The sequence below is a fragment of the Capricornis sumatraensis genome, chromosome 1, assembly GCF_032405125.1.
Source record: "Capricornis sumatraensis isolate serow.1 chromosome 1, serow.2, whole genome shotgun sequence".
NCBI lineage: Eukaryota > Metazoa > Chordata > Mammalia > Artiodactyla > Bovidae > Capricornis > Capricornis sumatraensis.
This window is the reverse complement of record NC_091069.1, coordinates 62,762,455-62,778,155: the sequence shown is the minus strand read 5'-3', so window position 1 is coordinate 62,778,155 and position 15,701 is coordinate 62,762,455. Positions and strand designations below refer to the sequence as shown.

Below are 15,701 nucleotides of genomic sequence, written 5' to 3'. Positions count from 1 at the left end.
ATTTCACATTTACTAAAAATATTATTGGCTTCCCTCATAGCTCAGTTGGTGAAGAATACACTTGCAATGCAGGAGACCCCAGTTTGATTCCTGGGTTGGGAAGATATGCTGGAGAAGGGATAGGCTACCCACTCCAGTATTCTTGGGCTTCCCTTGTGGCTTAGCTGGTAAAGAATCTGCCTGCAGTGCGGGAGACCTGGGTTTGATCCCTGGGTTGGGAAGATCCCCTGGAGAAGGGAAAGGCTACAGCTCCAGTATTCTGGCCTAGATAATTCCATGGACTGTAAAACACATATACTCCATTATCTGGCTGCATAACCCATAAGTTTTCTTAAAGGACTTCTTTAAAAAGTCACTTGGAAGTCATATTTAGAATATTGAACAAAACAACAAATCAGTTAAGTTCCATTTATTTGGTTGATTGATTGACTTACTGTTTTTTCTTGCCTGTTTGCCATTACTATGCCATCTGCCTCCAGTATTCATAAGAATGGAATAGAAATTTGTCAGTGATAACAGACAGGAGGGTGGTTGGATGCATGAAATTGATGTGGATATGTTTAATCCAGGACCACATTCACCCAGAGAATGTGCACATGTACTTATTTGTTGTTTAGTTGCTAAGTCATGTCTGACTCTTTTTCAACCTCATGGACTGTAGCCCACCAGGCTCCTCTGTCCATGGGATTTCCCAGGCAAGAATACTGGGGTGGGTTGCCATTTCTTTCCCCATTGCTTGTTTATGAGACTACATTAATATTGACAATTATTGTATTTTAACTTAATTTTAATTATCAAGGAAAATATTTTCAGTTGAGAAATAGGGTTGCAGTTCAGCAAATACTAAGTACCTATAATGTGCCCATCACTCTGCTAGAACCTATGAAAATAGTAAATTTTCTAAATATTTAATATAATGTTATCCTGTCTTAAATGTAGAAATTCTTAGATCCATTTCCCAAATGTTGTGCTAGGCAGTGGTCATTTTATCAGTTTTTATTTGGCTCATTCATCCAGAATAAGTAGATAAATGTGTTTGGAAGAATTCATTGGTGACGTGATAAGATAAAATTTTAATATGGTATGTTTTGTTTTTTATTTTAGAAACAACAGTCATTATTTTCAGAAGAAGAAGAATATACCACTGGGTCCGAGGTCACTGAAGATGAAGTTGGAGATGAAGAAGAAGTATCCAAGAAACAAAGTATGGATTTCTAAGTTGAAACTCATCTCAGTTTTATGAGGAGACTATATCCTGAAGGATTTAATGCAAGGGATGAGAAAGGGGCTTTATAAGTCTACATGGTAGGTTACAATGTGGAAAAAATAATAGAGACTTCATCAAGATTCTCTAATCCTGACACTAAATACAGAACACTCATAAAGTTATTTTTTAAAAGTGTGGTATACTAAGAAGTAATCCTCCGAGCTTTCATTTCAGGTATAACTTAATGGCTTTCTCAAAATATGTGACTACATCAGTATACCTGAGATGATTTGAAATGACACTCAAATGAAGCATTAAGTAATAGTCATCAAAGTATGATTTTTTTTAACAATTAAAAAACATTATTTTATACAACTGTAAATTGAACTTGTATCAAAAATTTTTAACTGATTAGAGTTAAAATGAGAGAACTAGCAGAGAAAAGTTAGGGTTAGGGTTAGGCATTTGACAACTCAGGTATTTATAGGCATTTGAAAAAAGAATGTTGAAAAAAAGATTGCAAGTTAGATACAAAACTGATTAATGTTCTACAGGGCAGTAAATCCATAATCTTTGGGGTTATCTTTCCTATTAGAAATAATTTGCATTTCTGTTAGACATAAAAATTTGCATGGTAACGTGAAACTTCACAGCATCTAGGCTTTCATCAATAGACATTTTTCTCTTTATATATTACTATATTTCACTTGCTTGTATGTACTTTGTTAAAGATTTTTTATTAGTGCTCATGAGGGATATTTGCCTGTAGTTTTTTTATGATGTCATCTCCAAATTTTGTTGTCAGGTTAATAATGACCTCATAAAATGAGTTGGAAAATGTTCACTACCCTTTTCTGAAAGAATCTGTGTAGTATTTGTATTCTTTGGCCCTAAAATGTATGATAAAATTTAGCAGTGAAGTCATTTGGGCCTGGAGTCTTCTTTATAGGAAGGTTTTTAACTATGAATTCAGTGTCTTTTATTAATACAGTGCTATTCAAGTTTTCTATTTCTTCTTAAATCTGTTTTGACAACTTCTTTTGAGGAATATGTCCATTTTATCCAAATTGTCATTGTCAGATTTATTAGCATGAGGTTGCTCATACTATTTTCTTATCCTTCTCTATCTGAAGGATCTCTGGTGGTGTTCTTCTTTCATTCCTGGTATTGTTAATTTGTGTTTTATATTCCTTTTTTCTTGATCAGTTTAGCTACAGGTTTATTAGTTTTATTGATCTTTGCCAGGAACCAGCTTTTGATTTCGTAGACTTTCTCTGTAGTTTGTCTATTTTATATTTCATTGATTTTCGGTCTTATATTTACTGTTTCCTTCCTTGAACTTAATTTGGACTTAATTTCCCCTTTTTTCTAGCTTCTTAATGTGAAAACTTAAATCTAGTATAAGCATTTAAAACTATAAGACTCACTCTAAGCACTACTTTTTAAGTATTTTTCATAGATTTTGGTGTATCTTGTTTTTGTTTATATTTAGTACAAAATATTTTCTAATTTCACTCATGATTTTGTCTTTGACCCATGTATTGCTCAGTAATGTGTTTAATTTCCAAATATTTTCAGATTTTCTGAATACTTTTCAGTTGTAGATTTCTCATATAATTCCATTGTGATTGAAAAATGTACTCTCTGTGCTTTCATCTTCTAAGTTTTATTGATACATGCTCCAGATGTGCATGAAAACAATGTGAATTCTGCTCTTTTTGGTGGAGTAGTCTGTAAATGTAGAGTGAAGTCGGTTTGATTTTCTAGTGCTCATTTTCTGACTTCTTGTTCTATCAATTAGTAAGAGATTAGTATTGAAATCTCAAGCTATCATGTTAATTTCTGTATTTTTCCTTTCAAGTCTGTCAGCTTTTGCGTTATGTGTGGGTTAGAGCTTTGTAACTGGGCACATATGCAATTATAGTGTATTGACTCTTTGATCATGATATAGTTTCCCAGGTGGCACAGTGGTAAAGAATCTGCCTGCCAGTGCAGGAGACTCAAGAGACATGGGTTCAATCCTTGGTTTGGGACGATCCCCTGGAGTAGGAAATGGCAACTGACTCCAGTATTCTTGACTGGAAAATTCCATAGAGAGGGAGCCTGATGAACTACAGTCCATGGGGTCTCAAAGAGTCGAGACATGACTGAGCAGCAGGCATGGCATGGCATAGTATGTGTTTGAGCTTTGTAACTAGGCATATATATATTTATAATGTACTGACTATTTTATCATGATGGAGCCCTCTTTATTTATAGTAGAACTGCTTATCTTAAAGTCTGTTTTGTTTAATTTTAACATAATCACTCGATTTGTTTTGTTTACCATTTTAATGACATATCTTTCTCCTATCCTTTTGTTTTCAACAATATTTTAATTTGAAGTATGCATCTTACAGATAGCATATTGTTGGAAATTGCTTTCTTGTCCAGTTTGACAATCTCTGCATTTTGACTGGACCATTTATTGTATTTATATTTAATATGTTTATTGATATGGTTGTGTTAGGTTTGCCATTTTGCTATTCATTTGCTAATTGGCTCAAATGTTTTGTTTCTGTGTTTCTCCTTTCCTGCTTTTTTTGTGCTAAGAATAATTTTAGTATATTGTTTAAATTATTAGCTTTTTAGTTATATTTCTTTGCATTTGATTGTTTTAAAGATTTCAACATGCCTTTTTAATCTGTCACAGTCTACTTAAAGGGAATATGAATTACTCCAGGTAAAATATTAACATAAGAACCTTTAGAGAAGGGAACAAAGAAAAATATATACCTTTAGTCCTTCATATTTACCAACGAGTTTATCATTTGTGTCTATATCTTTGTTACCATCTGATGTTATTTTCTTTCATTCATTCATTCCTTCATGAGTGAAAGTCTCTCAGTGTGTCCGACTCTTTGCGACCCCATGGATTCTTAACCAACTGAGCATGAAGGACTTCTTATTTCCTGTAGCGCAAGTATACTGCAAGTGTACTAGTGAATTCTCTTGTTTTTATTCACCTGAAAATGTCTTTATTTTGCTTTTGTTTTTGAAGTACAGTTTTCTCAATTTATAATTCTTGATTAACAACTTTTTTCTTTTAGCACTTCTTTTTAAATTTGGAAGATAATTGCTTTATAATGTTGTATTGGTTTCTGTCATACAGCAGCACTAATCAGCCGTAACTGTATAACTATATATCTATATATTGCCTTCTTTCAGCACTTTAAATATGTCATTTCAGTCTTCTACCCTCCATTGTTTCTGAGAAGTTAGTCCTTGTGATAAAAATTTCCCCTGTTATGTATATAATGTATACTTTTAATCTTGCTGCTTTCGAGATATATCTTTTTATTTTTGACTTTTAGAAGCTTGACTACAGTATGCCTAGATGTGATTTTCTTTGTGTTTATTTTATTTGGGACTTGTTGAACTTTTTAAATCTATAAATTGTTATCTTACAATCATTATTTCTTTCAAGTATTTTTTGTGCCCCTTTATCACATTTGTTTTCTGGGTCTCCAATATACCTATGGCCTTTTGATATTGTTTCTGAGGCTCTGGGTCTTTTCTTCAGTCATGTCTCCCCCCGACTGGATAATTTCTAATCCTTGACTTCACATTCACTGATTCATTTTTCTGCCATTTCAGATTTTCTTTTGAGCCTGTCTGCTACATTTTTAAACTTTTTCAGTTCAGTTATTCCTTTCAGCTCTAGAATTTACCCGCTGGTTCTTCTTTTATATTTTCTGTTTATGTCTTGAGATTCTCTCTACCATTTTTCCTTTCAACATGTTTGTAACAGTTGCTTTGAAATTATTGTCTCCCAGGTCCAACATGCTGGCCTTCTCAATCAGTTTCTATCAACTGTTTCTTCTGAGTGGATCATACTTATCATTTTCTTTATCTCATGACTTTTGGGTGAAAACTAAATTCTGTAGATTATCTTTGTGCAACTCTGAAACCTTTTATTCTCCTAAGAATTGTTGGGATTTTTGTTCTCATAAGCAATTAACCTGCCTAAGCCACACTGCAAAATCTGTCTCCCTGCTGGTGTCTCTGCACAGGTTTTTTTGCCTGCTAACTGCTGCTGCTTTTGGCTGCCCCCACCTCAAAGGCCACACCAGCCTGTGTAGTTTAGTGAGTCTCTTCTGGTACTATGTCTTGGTTTCTCATAAAGTTCATGTGGAAGAAAGAAATCTGCTCTGGGTTGCTTCATGGTCACCAAAACTGTTGACTGAAAAAATATATTCACATTCTGAAAGTAGAGAGCTATTTTATCTGGTGGGAATGTTTAGGACACTGAGTCCAGGACACAGCATCTCAGTAGCTCTGAGAAAACTGCTCCATGGAGGCAGGAGGACGTTAGGCTATATACAAGTTTGCAACAAATAGAGCAGGCAGTCTGAACATCAAGATCAGCTATCAGTGAAGGAACTGAGCATTCTGTGTATGGGAAGATGCAAGCCTCTGGGCTCACTGAATTCATTTCTTTCATGTGCACCTCAGCTATCTGGGGCCAATCCTGTTCCTTGTTCACCTTGCTTCTTGCATTCCCCCAGCTCCTCAGCAGTCACCATGGAAGGTCGCAGGATCTGCAGGATGACAGTTTGGGGAGTTTAGTGGTCAGCCAAGGAAAGAATTTACTGGGGGCTCACCTGCTTGGTGGTTTCCTTGCTTTGGGGTTCCCCCTAAATTCCTACTTGTTTTTCCAGTCCGAGGTCTGACCTGTGATAATTCAAGCCAGCAAGACTCTCAGAAACTCAAGCTAAAAACAGTTTGGGGAAGTCATTCAAAGGCACAGGAAATGTGCCTCTTCTCACAGAGAGCAGTTCTGTCTTCCAGTGATCAACACCCCACCCTGGTTTCTGCTTGCCTTTTTAGATGAGCTTCCTAGGGTCTCCTGTGTACTTGCATAGTTTAACATTCAGATCAGAATTTGGGCATAGTTTATGTTCACATTTTAGGCCTCAGATCTCTTTCTTGTTTTCAAATTTTCCCCTTTGAATTCCTAGCACCTCTGTTGCTTTGAACTCTATCATTTTCTCCCTGCAACTCAAGGTTACAATTTTTCTCCCTGAGCTGAGGAGGGAGAAAGTGCCGTCAGATAAGGAAGCTTTTTTCACATGTAAACAGTGAACTTTCTCTCTTCCTTTGATTATTCTCCAGTATCTGCAGATGATTGTTTATAGGATTTTTGTTCTGTTTTTATCATTATTGTGGGGGGAGGAATTGTCCACCCTTTCACACTGCTGTTATCATGTAGCCCACCCTATCATGGCTTTTAGCAATGTAACACTTGTTAATCTCCCACATGAACAGAGAGACACATGTCAGGGGCCCAGGGCCAGCAGAAAAATAAATCTATCTAGATTCTAAATGTTGTTTTGTCTTTATTCTGTTATCTTCAGGATTGTCTTCTATGTAGCACATTTTGCAGGCTTTTCATTTGGTAGTGATGAAGTTTCTCTTTTAAGATAGAGCAAAAGCTGTAAAGATGGTGTGCAAATAATTGATAATTGGGAAACAGCAATCTAATGGATTATTATCAACCTTCCAACCTTGTTTTTAGAGAAATACTTCTTTCCCCTCCCTCTTTTTTTGCCTGTCTCCTTTCTCCACTAAACTGTCAGCCAAGAGTAAGGTCTGAATGTTCATTACAGGAATGCCCTCGTTTTGAATACAGTTTATCCCAGATCTGCTTCTTCCTAGGATCATTTATGTTCTACCTCCATTTTTACCCTCATAGCCCAACCTCCTGTGTGAACAAAGGCATTTTAAAGATTTTGTGTATGTGAACTCTTCTTTCCTCCCCTTCTCAATTTGTGATTTTTGGGGTTACAGTTATTTTTTATATTGAAAAATTTGGAATTAGGAGATGACTCCACTGTCACATTAGATTCAGGGAAATAAATATGTGTAATTTCCCCACCATTTTTCTACATTTAATTTCACTGGACTTGGAATTCATTGCCCTCATTTTTTTCCCTAAGATTTTCACCAAGTAGAAAGAAGAAAAGTCAATGAACCTCTGTAAAGCACTTTTAGTTTTGTTTCTCCACATATTTACTATTTATCTAAAGGTAATTTTTTAGTTTTTAAAAACAGTATTTTGTTTTTTCAGTGATTTTATTGTTTGGATGTGACAAGTGCATGGGCTGATAACACTGATGTTCTATTATCAGGAAAAAAGGAGAAGCCAAAGAAGTTCGCTAAACAACCAAAAAAGCAGATGTCTTCACCCTGTGGTCAGAAGAAAGAAAAGGCACTGGAGAAGGTAACTATAAATTATCTATTACTGTTCTAAAGTTTGTATTAAGAAATAAGCAGGAAAAATCTGAAAAAGAAGAGCTACGAGTACCACAGTGAAATGCTAGCAGTGTAAAGATGAGTAAAGAATCTCTGTAAAGACTGAGATTAAAGATCTCTAAGGTATATTGACACATGAAGAAAGGAAAGTGAAGTATAAGAAAGATAAATTAGCAGTTTTGGATTAGCGTATACAAACTACTATATATAAAATAGACAAGATCCTATAGCACAGAGGATTATATTCGACCTCTTATAATAAACTACAATGGAAAAGAATGTGAAAAAGAATATATATAAATATATATATATCATGGGCTTCCCTGGTAGCTCAGACAGTAAAGAATCTGCCTGCAATATGGGAGACCCAGGTTTGGTCCCTGGGTTGGGAAGATTCCCCTAGAGAAGGGAATGGCTATCCACTCCAGAGTGTGTGTGTGAAAATATATATATATAAGCTGAATCACTTTATACCAGAAACTAACACACCATTGCAAATTAACTATACTTTAAGAGAAGAAGAAAAAAGGAAAAGTGCAGAGCAGTATGTATAGTGGTATATTATGCTAACATTTATGTAGAATAGATAAAGAAATATATATGAATTTTCTTATATATCCATAAAATAGCTATAGAAAGCTATTTCAGAAATTGATAAAATTGGTTGCCTCTAAGGAAGGGAACTAAATATCTAGGGGGAAGGATAGAAACTTTTACTGTGTGTCCTATTTATACTTCTTGAATTTTGAACCAATATTACTTATTCAAAAAATAAAGCAGTTTTTAGAATTGATTATATTTTATGACCTTTTAAAATTATTCTTATTTCCTCATGCCTTCAAAGGAAGGAGTAAAAAGCCAGGTAGGAATAAGAGAACAGTATAACTACTGTTGGCTAAAAGAGGAACTGTGGATTCTAAAAATGTGTGAATAACTGGGGCAGAGACACATTCCACACAGTATATGTTGGATGGATTGCACATTCATCTCCATGTTAAGAACCACAGGCATAGAATGAGTGAATTCTAAAAGACTGCATTGGAGGTGGGGGGCTTCCAGGTCAGATAAATAAAACAGGTTCAAATTCTAGGTCTCTTTCCCTTTGGATAAGTTTCTTAACTCCTTTGAAACTGTTTTAATATAGAGATAATAATAGCATCTATCTCACATGGTTGTTGCAAAGCTTCAATGAAACAATGCTTGTAATGCTCTTGGTACAGTATCTTGTGCCCAATAAATATAAACTCTTTTTTGTTATTACCTATAACGCTAATCAGTAAATATGTTCTAATTGGGCCTTAATGTTGTCTACTTTTTTTTAGTCAACTTCTAGAGATGTGTCTCCTTTCATGTGAGTATTATTCCTTAATCCAGTCAGATGTTCACTCTAAAAACATCAATGCTGATTTTTGTTTAATTTTTTCAATAGTGTGAGTATGCAGAAGAATAAGTGGGATGCCACAAGATCCTTGAGATTCAACCAAGATGCACAAAGAGAAGATGGTAAGTAGTATTATTTGGGTAATGTACAAATTGGCTATAAATAGCAATGATAGGAGTCTTTTATGAAGTATGCTGAATAGCTTTAAAGGTTCCAACTGGAATAAGGCCCCAAATTAGCACATTTCCTCAGGCACCAACCAGAGTTTCATTACTAGACAACCCCAGTAGATGTGTGGTTTCATGCATCCGTCGTTCTGAGGTCTCTCAGACTGACTTTCATCCACCGCTTCCACTTTCAAGAAAGCTGAATATGTCTTCAGCTGATTTACAGTCATCTTAAAAGCAGCCCAGTTATATATATATGAGCCATTTTGCTACTTGAAGCCTAAAGTCCTTCAAAGATAAATAGGTGTATGTGTCTGCAAATAATATACAGTGGTGTTTTCATGGACTTTTAATAATTGCAGTCTTCTTTAAGAAATAAAAATTACTAAACATCCTCATAAAAAGATTTATTAATGTTTACCTTTCAGATCAGCGGCGGATGTCTGAAATTACTGGGCACCTAATAAAGATGAGATTGGGAGATCTCGATCGAGTCAGGTCAAGGGAAGCCAAAGAAGTAAGAATTACCTACTCCCGTATGGTGCTTGCTTAGTACTCTTTCCTACTTTATTTTCATCATAAGTATAAAGATGCTTTATGATTTTAAAAGAGTAAATTTTGTATATATTTTTATATTCTGTACCAGTTAACCAGTTCATTCACATAAAAGTTTTCACCACCTGTTATGGTCCATAGACCTGTGTAACACACATAGTAAAGTACACTGTCACTAAAAGTATAGTATCCAGGAACAGATTAACTTCATTGTGGAAGGTGACCTCCTGGATTTGCTTATTTTATCAGCTCTGTATCGGTGCTTAGATGTTATCTTTAAAATAAGATGTTATCTTATTATAAAAATGATAACAAGAAATACCTGTACTCTTACTGAATTGCATATTAGTTATAACATTATATATCATTATTAGTATCAGTATTATATATTTATAGTAACTTTTGCCCCTAATGCTTTTATTGAAAAATTTGCTTCCCTACAAGAAGAAACAGGAAAAAAAATCTTTATCACCATGGGTTAGACAAATATTTCTTAGCTACAACACCAAAAGCATGATCCATTAAAGAAAAAAACTGGATTTCATCAAAATTTAAAACTTGTTTTTGAAAGGCATTATTAAGAGAATGAAAAAACAAACCATAAATTCTGAGAAAATAAACAGCCCAATAAAAAGAAGCAGGCAAAAAATTAACCATAGACTGCATGAGAGAAGGTAGCACAAGAAAAGATGGCAACATCATTAGTCATCTTTTTTTTTGTTTTTGCAGTCTTGTCCCACTCTTTTGTGACCCCCTGGACTGTAGTCCACCAGGCACCTCTGTGCATGGGATTTCCCAGGCAAGAATACTGGAGCAGAGGATTTCCTTCTCCAGAGGATCTTCCTGACCCAGGGATTGAATTTCTGTCTCCTGCAGTGCAGGCAGATTCTTTACTGCTGAGCCACCACCAGAAACGCCATTAGTCATTATTATTGTTGTTCAGTCACTAAGTCTTGTCCTACTCTTTGTGACCCCATGGAATGTAGCATACCAAGGCTCCTCTGTCCTCCACTATCTCCTGAAGTTTGCTCAGACTCTTGTCCATTGGATCAGCGATGCTAACTATCTTATCCTCTGCTGCCCACTTCTCCTCTTGCCGTCAGTCTTTTTCAGCATCAGAGTCTTCACCAGTGAGTCAGCTCTTCACATCACATGGCTACAGTATTGGAGCTTCAACATCAGTCCTTTCAATGAATATTCAGGGTTGATTTCCTCTAGGATTGACTGGTTTGATCTCCTTGCCGTCCAGGGGACTGTTAAAGAGTTTTCTCCAGCACCACAATTGGAAAGCATCTGTTCTTTGGTGCTCAGTCTTCTTTATGATCCAACCCTCATATCCATACATGACTACTGGGAAAACCATAGCCTTGACTATACGAACCTTTGTCAGCAGAGTGGTAGCTCTGCTTTTGAATATGCTGTCTAGATTTGGCTTAGTTTTCCTTCCAAGGAGCAAGCGTCTTTTAATTTCATGGCTGCAGTCAAAGTTTCACCATGAAATTTTGGAGTGTCCACAGTGATTTTGGAGGCCAAGAAGGTAAAATCTGTCACTGCTTCTACTTTTTCTGCTTCTATTTGCCATGAAATGATGGGACCAGATGCCATGATCTTAGTTTTTTGATGTTGAGTTTCACTACCCCCCATCAAGAGGCTCTTCAGTTTCTCTTCACTTCCTGCCATTAGAGTGGTATCATCTGCATATCTGAGGATATTGATATTTCTCCTAGCAGTCTTGATTCCAGCTTGTGATTCATCCAGCCCAGCATTTCACATGATATACTCTGTGTAAAAGTTAAGTAAGCAGGTTGACAGTATTTAGCCTTGACGTATTCCTTTCCCAGTTTTGAACCAGTCCATTGTTCCATGTCTGGTTCTAGCTGTTACTTCTTGACCCACATACAGTTTCTCAGGAGACAGATAAGGTGGTCCGGTATTCCCAGTTCCTTAAGAATTTTCCAGCTATTATGATCCACACAGTCAAAGGCTTTAGCATAGTCATTGAAGCAGAAGTAGACATTTTCTGGAATTCCCTTGCTTTTTCCATGATCCAACAAATGTTGACAATTTGATCTGTTTCCTCTGCCTTTTATAAACCCAGCTGTACATCTGGAAGTTCTCAGTTCACATACAGTTGAAGCCTAGCTTGAAGGATTTTGAACATTACCATGCTAGCATGTAAAATGAGTACAATTGTGCAGTAGTTTGAACATTCTTTGACATTGCCCTTTTTTTGGAATGGAATGAAAACTGACCTTTTCCAGTCGTGTGGCCACTGCTGAGCTTTCCAAATTTGCTGACATATTGAGTATAGCACTTTAACAGCATCATCTTTTAGAATTTGAAATAGCTCAACTGGAATTCCATCACCTCCACTAGCTTAGTTTGTAGTGATGCTTCTTAAGGCCCACTTGACTTCATACTCCAGGATGTCTGGCTCTAGGTGAGTGATAACACCATGGTGGTTATCTGGGTCATTAAAACCTCTCCTGTATAGTTCTTCTGTATATTCTTGCCACCTCTTCTTCATCCCTTCTGTTTCTGTTAGGTCCATACCATTTTTTTCCTTTATCATGCCCATCCTTGCATAAAATGTTCCCTTGACATCTCCAGTTTTCTTAAAGAAATCTCTAGTCTTTCCCATTCTGTTGTTTTCCTCTTTCTTTGCATTGTTCATTGTAGAAGGCCTTCTTATCTCTGCTTGCTTTTTCTCTGGAACTCTGCATTCAGTTGGGTATATCTTTCCTTTTTTCCTTTGCCTTTCACTTCACTTCTTTATTAGTGAAGCCTCCTCAGATAGCCTCTTTGCCTTCTTAGTCATTCAGTTCAGTTCAGTTCAGTCACTCAGTCGTGTCCGACTCTTTGCGACCCCATGAATCGCAGCACGCCAGGCCTCCCTGTCTGTCACCAACTCCCAGAGTTCACTCAGACTCACATCCATCAAGTCAGTGATGCCATCCAGCTATATCATCTTCTGTCGTCCCCTTCTCCTCCTGCTCCCAATCCCTCCCAGCATCAGAGTCTTTTCCAATGAGTCAAGTCTTCGCATGAAGTGGCCAAAGTATTGTAGTTTCAGCTTTAGCATCATTCCTTCCAAAAAAATCCCAGGGCTGATCTCCTTCAGAATGGACTGGTTGGATCTCCTTGCAGTCCAAGGGACTCTCAAGAGTCTTCTCCAACACCACAGTTCAAAAGCATCAATTCTTTGGTGCTCAGCTTTCTTCACAGTCCAACTCTCACATCCATACATGGCCACTGGAAAAGCCATAGCCTTGACTAAACGGACTTTTGTTGGCAAAGTAATGTCTTTGCTTTTCAATATGCTATCTAGGTCATTAGGGAAATGTAAATTAATCCCTCAACAAGATACCACTATACACCTACTAAAATGTCTAAAAAAATTTTTTTTAATATGCTAGCAACGATATAGAGCAACTGGAACTGTCATATATAACTAGTAAGGATGCAAAAGGGAATGGCTACTTTGGACAACAGTTTGCTTGTTTCTTATATTTTTAATGTTTACTCACCATACAGATCGTTTCACACATCTTTACAGGGGCTTTATTTAGAATTGTTAAAAACTAGAAACAACCCAAATGTCCTTTACTTGATAAGTGATTAAGACTGTGGTATATATAAAAAAGAATGAGCTACTGATACATGCTGCAACATAGGTGAATCTCCTACACATTATGGTGAGTGAAAGAAGCCTTATTCAAAAGGCTGTAAGCTATATGATTCTGTATATATATAAGGTTCTGGAAAATGCAAAGGTATAGGGACATAAAACAGATAAGTAGGGGAATTCCCTGGCGGTCCAGTGGTTAGGACTCTGTTCTTTCACTGCCAAGGGCACAAGCTCTATCCTTGGTCAGGTAACTAAGATCCCGCAAACTACACATACCAGCCAAGAAAAAAAGCCCAAAAGTTGATGGTTGCCAGAATTTGTACTGTAAAGTCATCAAATCATTGGCCTTAAAAGGGGGCACTAGGGGATTTTCTTGGGGTGATGGAACTGGGTTATGTCTCCATTATAAGTGTTCACACAACTGTATGCATTTGTCAAAATTCAACTCAGAACAGTACACTAAATAGGGTGAATTTTAAAGTAAAATAGCACATATAAATTATAACTCAAAGAGCCAAATTTTTTAATTTAAAAAATAAAAAAATTGCTTCTAAATTCAAAAGTAATGCTGTTTCAATTTTTGGTTCCATATAGATAGTAACTTAATTTTGCTCCTTTACAGTTTGCAGGAGGTATTTATTCCAGGCTTGAAGCACAAATCAAGGCCTCAGTGCCAGTCAGTGCTCGGCAGAGCAGCTCAGAAAAAAACACAAGGTAAATCAGCAGAAGTGAATTCAGAATGCCAGCTTTGAAGTGATGATATATATATATATTTTTTTTCTTAAGGGAAAAACCATATGAACACTAGAAGCACATAATTTGAGTTTGGTTTTATTTTGTTTGGAGATTAGATCAACAAGACATTAGTCAGAACGAGATTTTAACTTAAGAGTTAAGACTTTAAAAGGTCATGATGACAAAATTTAATGAAAGTATAGCTTTTTAAAATAAGTTTTCTGTTTATTGAGTCAGCTAGGTTCCAAGCCAACAACTGACAAATGTAAGCTGTAGTGCCACTGCAAACTAGCAGGATTTTTATGCTGTTTATTGATAACATATTACTACTTTATATAAATCATTGAAATTTTCTTATTTCTTGTTCTCTCTTTATAAAATCTTAACTTGTGGGACTTCCCTGGAGGTTCAGTGGTTAAGACTACATGCTTCCACTACAGGGGGCTGGTCCAGGAACTAAGATCCCTCATACTGTGCAATGGGGCCAAAGAAAAAGAATATCTAACTTGTATGTTCTGTGTCACTTTACAGCACAAATTTTCTTTGAAAGATTAGCAGTTACTGAAAAGTGATCATTAATACTACAGATCCAAATGCCTTATCTGCAATTCTGAAATCCAGAAAACTCAGAAAGCCCAAAGTTTTTTTCATATATTTGTGGCAACTCAAACCTGATCTGAGCTACTGTGGTGCTATTTGTAGTTTTTATTTATCCTACTTAATATAAATGCTCATTTGTGTCAGTAAAGAAATACTCATTTGTGTCAGTAAAGAAATACTCTTGTGTTTGGTTATGGGGCACTACTACAGACTCATAATATTAAAAATTAAAAAATACCTGAATTCCAAAGTACATTTCACTCCAAGAATTTTTAAAGTGGATTATGGAGGTATATGAATTTTCATTAAATTTTGACAGTGTCAATCAGACTTAACCTAAAGCAGTGGCAACTTCTTATTGTTTTAGAAGCACCTCTTACGTTCTTTTCTGTTTAAAAATATCTAGGTCTAAAAGTCGTCTTGGTCAAGGTCGTCCTATGTAAAGTACCTTAAAATATAAGAAGACAGAAGACATACCTCTGGACACTTGAAATTGCTTACTTGAAGATCTTCGGAATGATTACTTCTAAATGTTCTAAGTTATTTATTAAATATTCTTGCAAGCCACATAAATCTAGTGGTAAGGGAAATATATAAGTTAAGTCTTATGAAATTATAAATATGAAACTTCTAAAATCTGATTTTCCTTTGGTATTGAGAGAATTCATTCTTAAGTAGGTTGATAAGGAGTCTGGGGCCCTCAAACAGGAAGGAGTCCAGGGCCCTCACAGAGGAGGAAGGGATCTGGGGCCCTTGAGAAGGAGAAAGGGGTCTGGAGCTCTCAAGGAGAAAAGGACAAACATTTTTTTTCTACATTAGTCACATAAAACATTTTTTCTTTAAGCCCAGGCTCAGACGGTAAAGCATTTGCCTGCAGTGCGGGAGACCCGGGTTTGATCCCTGGGTGGGGAAGATCCCCTGGAGAAGGAAATGGCAACCCACTCCAGTACTCTTGCATGGAAAATTCCATGGACAGAGGAGCCTTGTTGGCTACAGTCCATGGGGTCGGCAAGGAGTCGGACACGACTGAGCAACTTCACTTCACTTAATGACTCAAGGGTATGTTTTTCCTTAAGCTCTGTACTAATGATTATGTATGGCTTAGACAGTAAAGCGTCTGTCTACAATGCGGGA

The 15,701-nt window shown here is 36.3% G+C and overlaps 1 protein-coding gene across 1 annotated transcript in view; it reads left to right on the top strand.

Annotated features, from left to right (window-relative positions):
- SANBR (SANT and BTB domain regulator of CSR) overlaps nucleotides 1-15,010 on the top strand; it is a 44,624-nt gene extending 29,614 nt beyond the window's left edge. The window contains exons 14-20 of the mRNA XM_068966822.1: nucleotides 1,105-1,204; nucleotides 7,378-7,469; nucleotides 8,824-8,852; nucleotides 8,931-9,004; nucleotides 9,478-9,566; nucleotides 13,855-13,946; nucleotides 14,974-15,010. Of these exons, the coding sequence (XP_068822923.1) occupies nucleotides 1,105-1,204; nucleotides 7,378-7,469; nucleotides 8,824-8,852; nucleotides 8,931-9,004; nucleotides 9,478-9,566; nucleotides 13,855-13,946; nucleotides 14,974-15,010 (513 nt within the window). The remainder of the gene's footprint in view (nucleotides 1-1,104; nucleotides 1,205-7,377; nucleotides 7,470-8,823; nucleotides 8,853-8,930; nucleotides 9,005-9,477; nucleotides 9,567-13,854; nucleotides 13,947-14,973) is intronic.
- The last annotated feature ends 691 nt before the right edge of the window (nucleotides 15,011-15,701 follow it).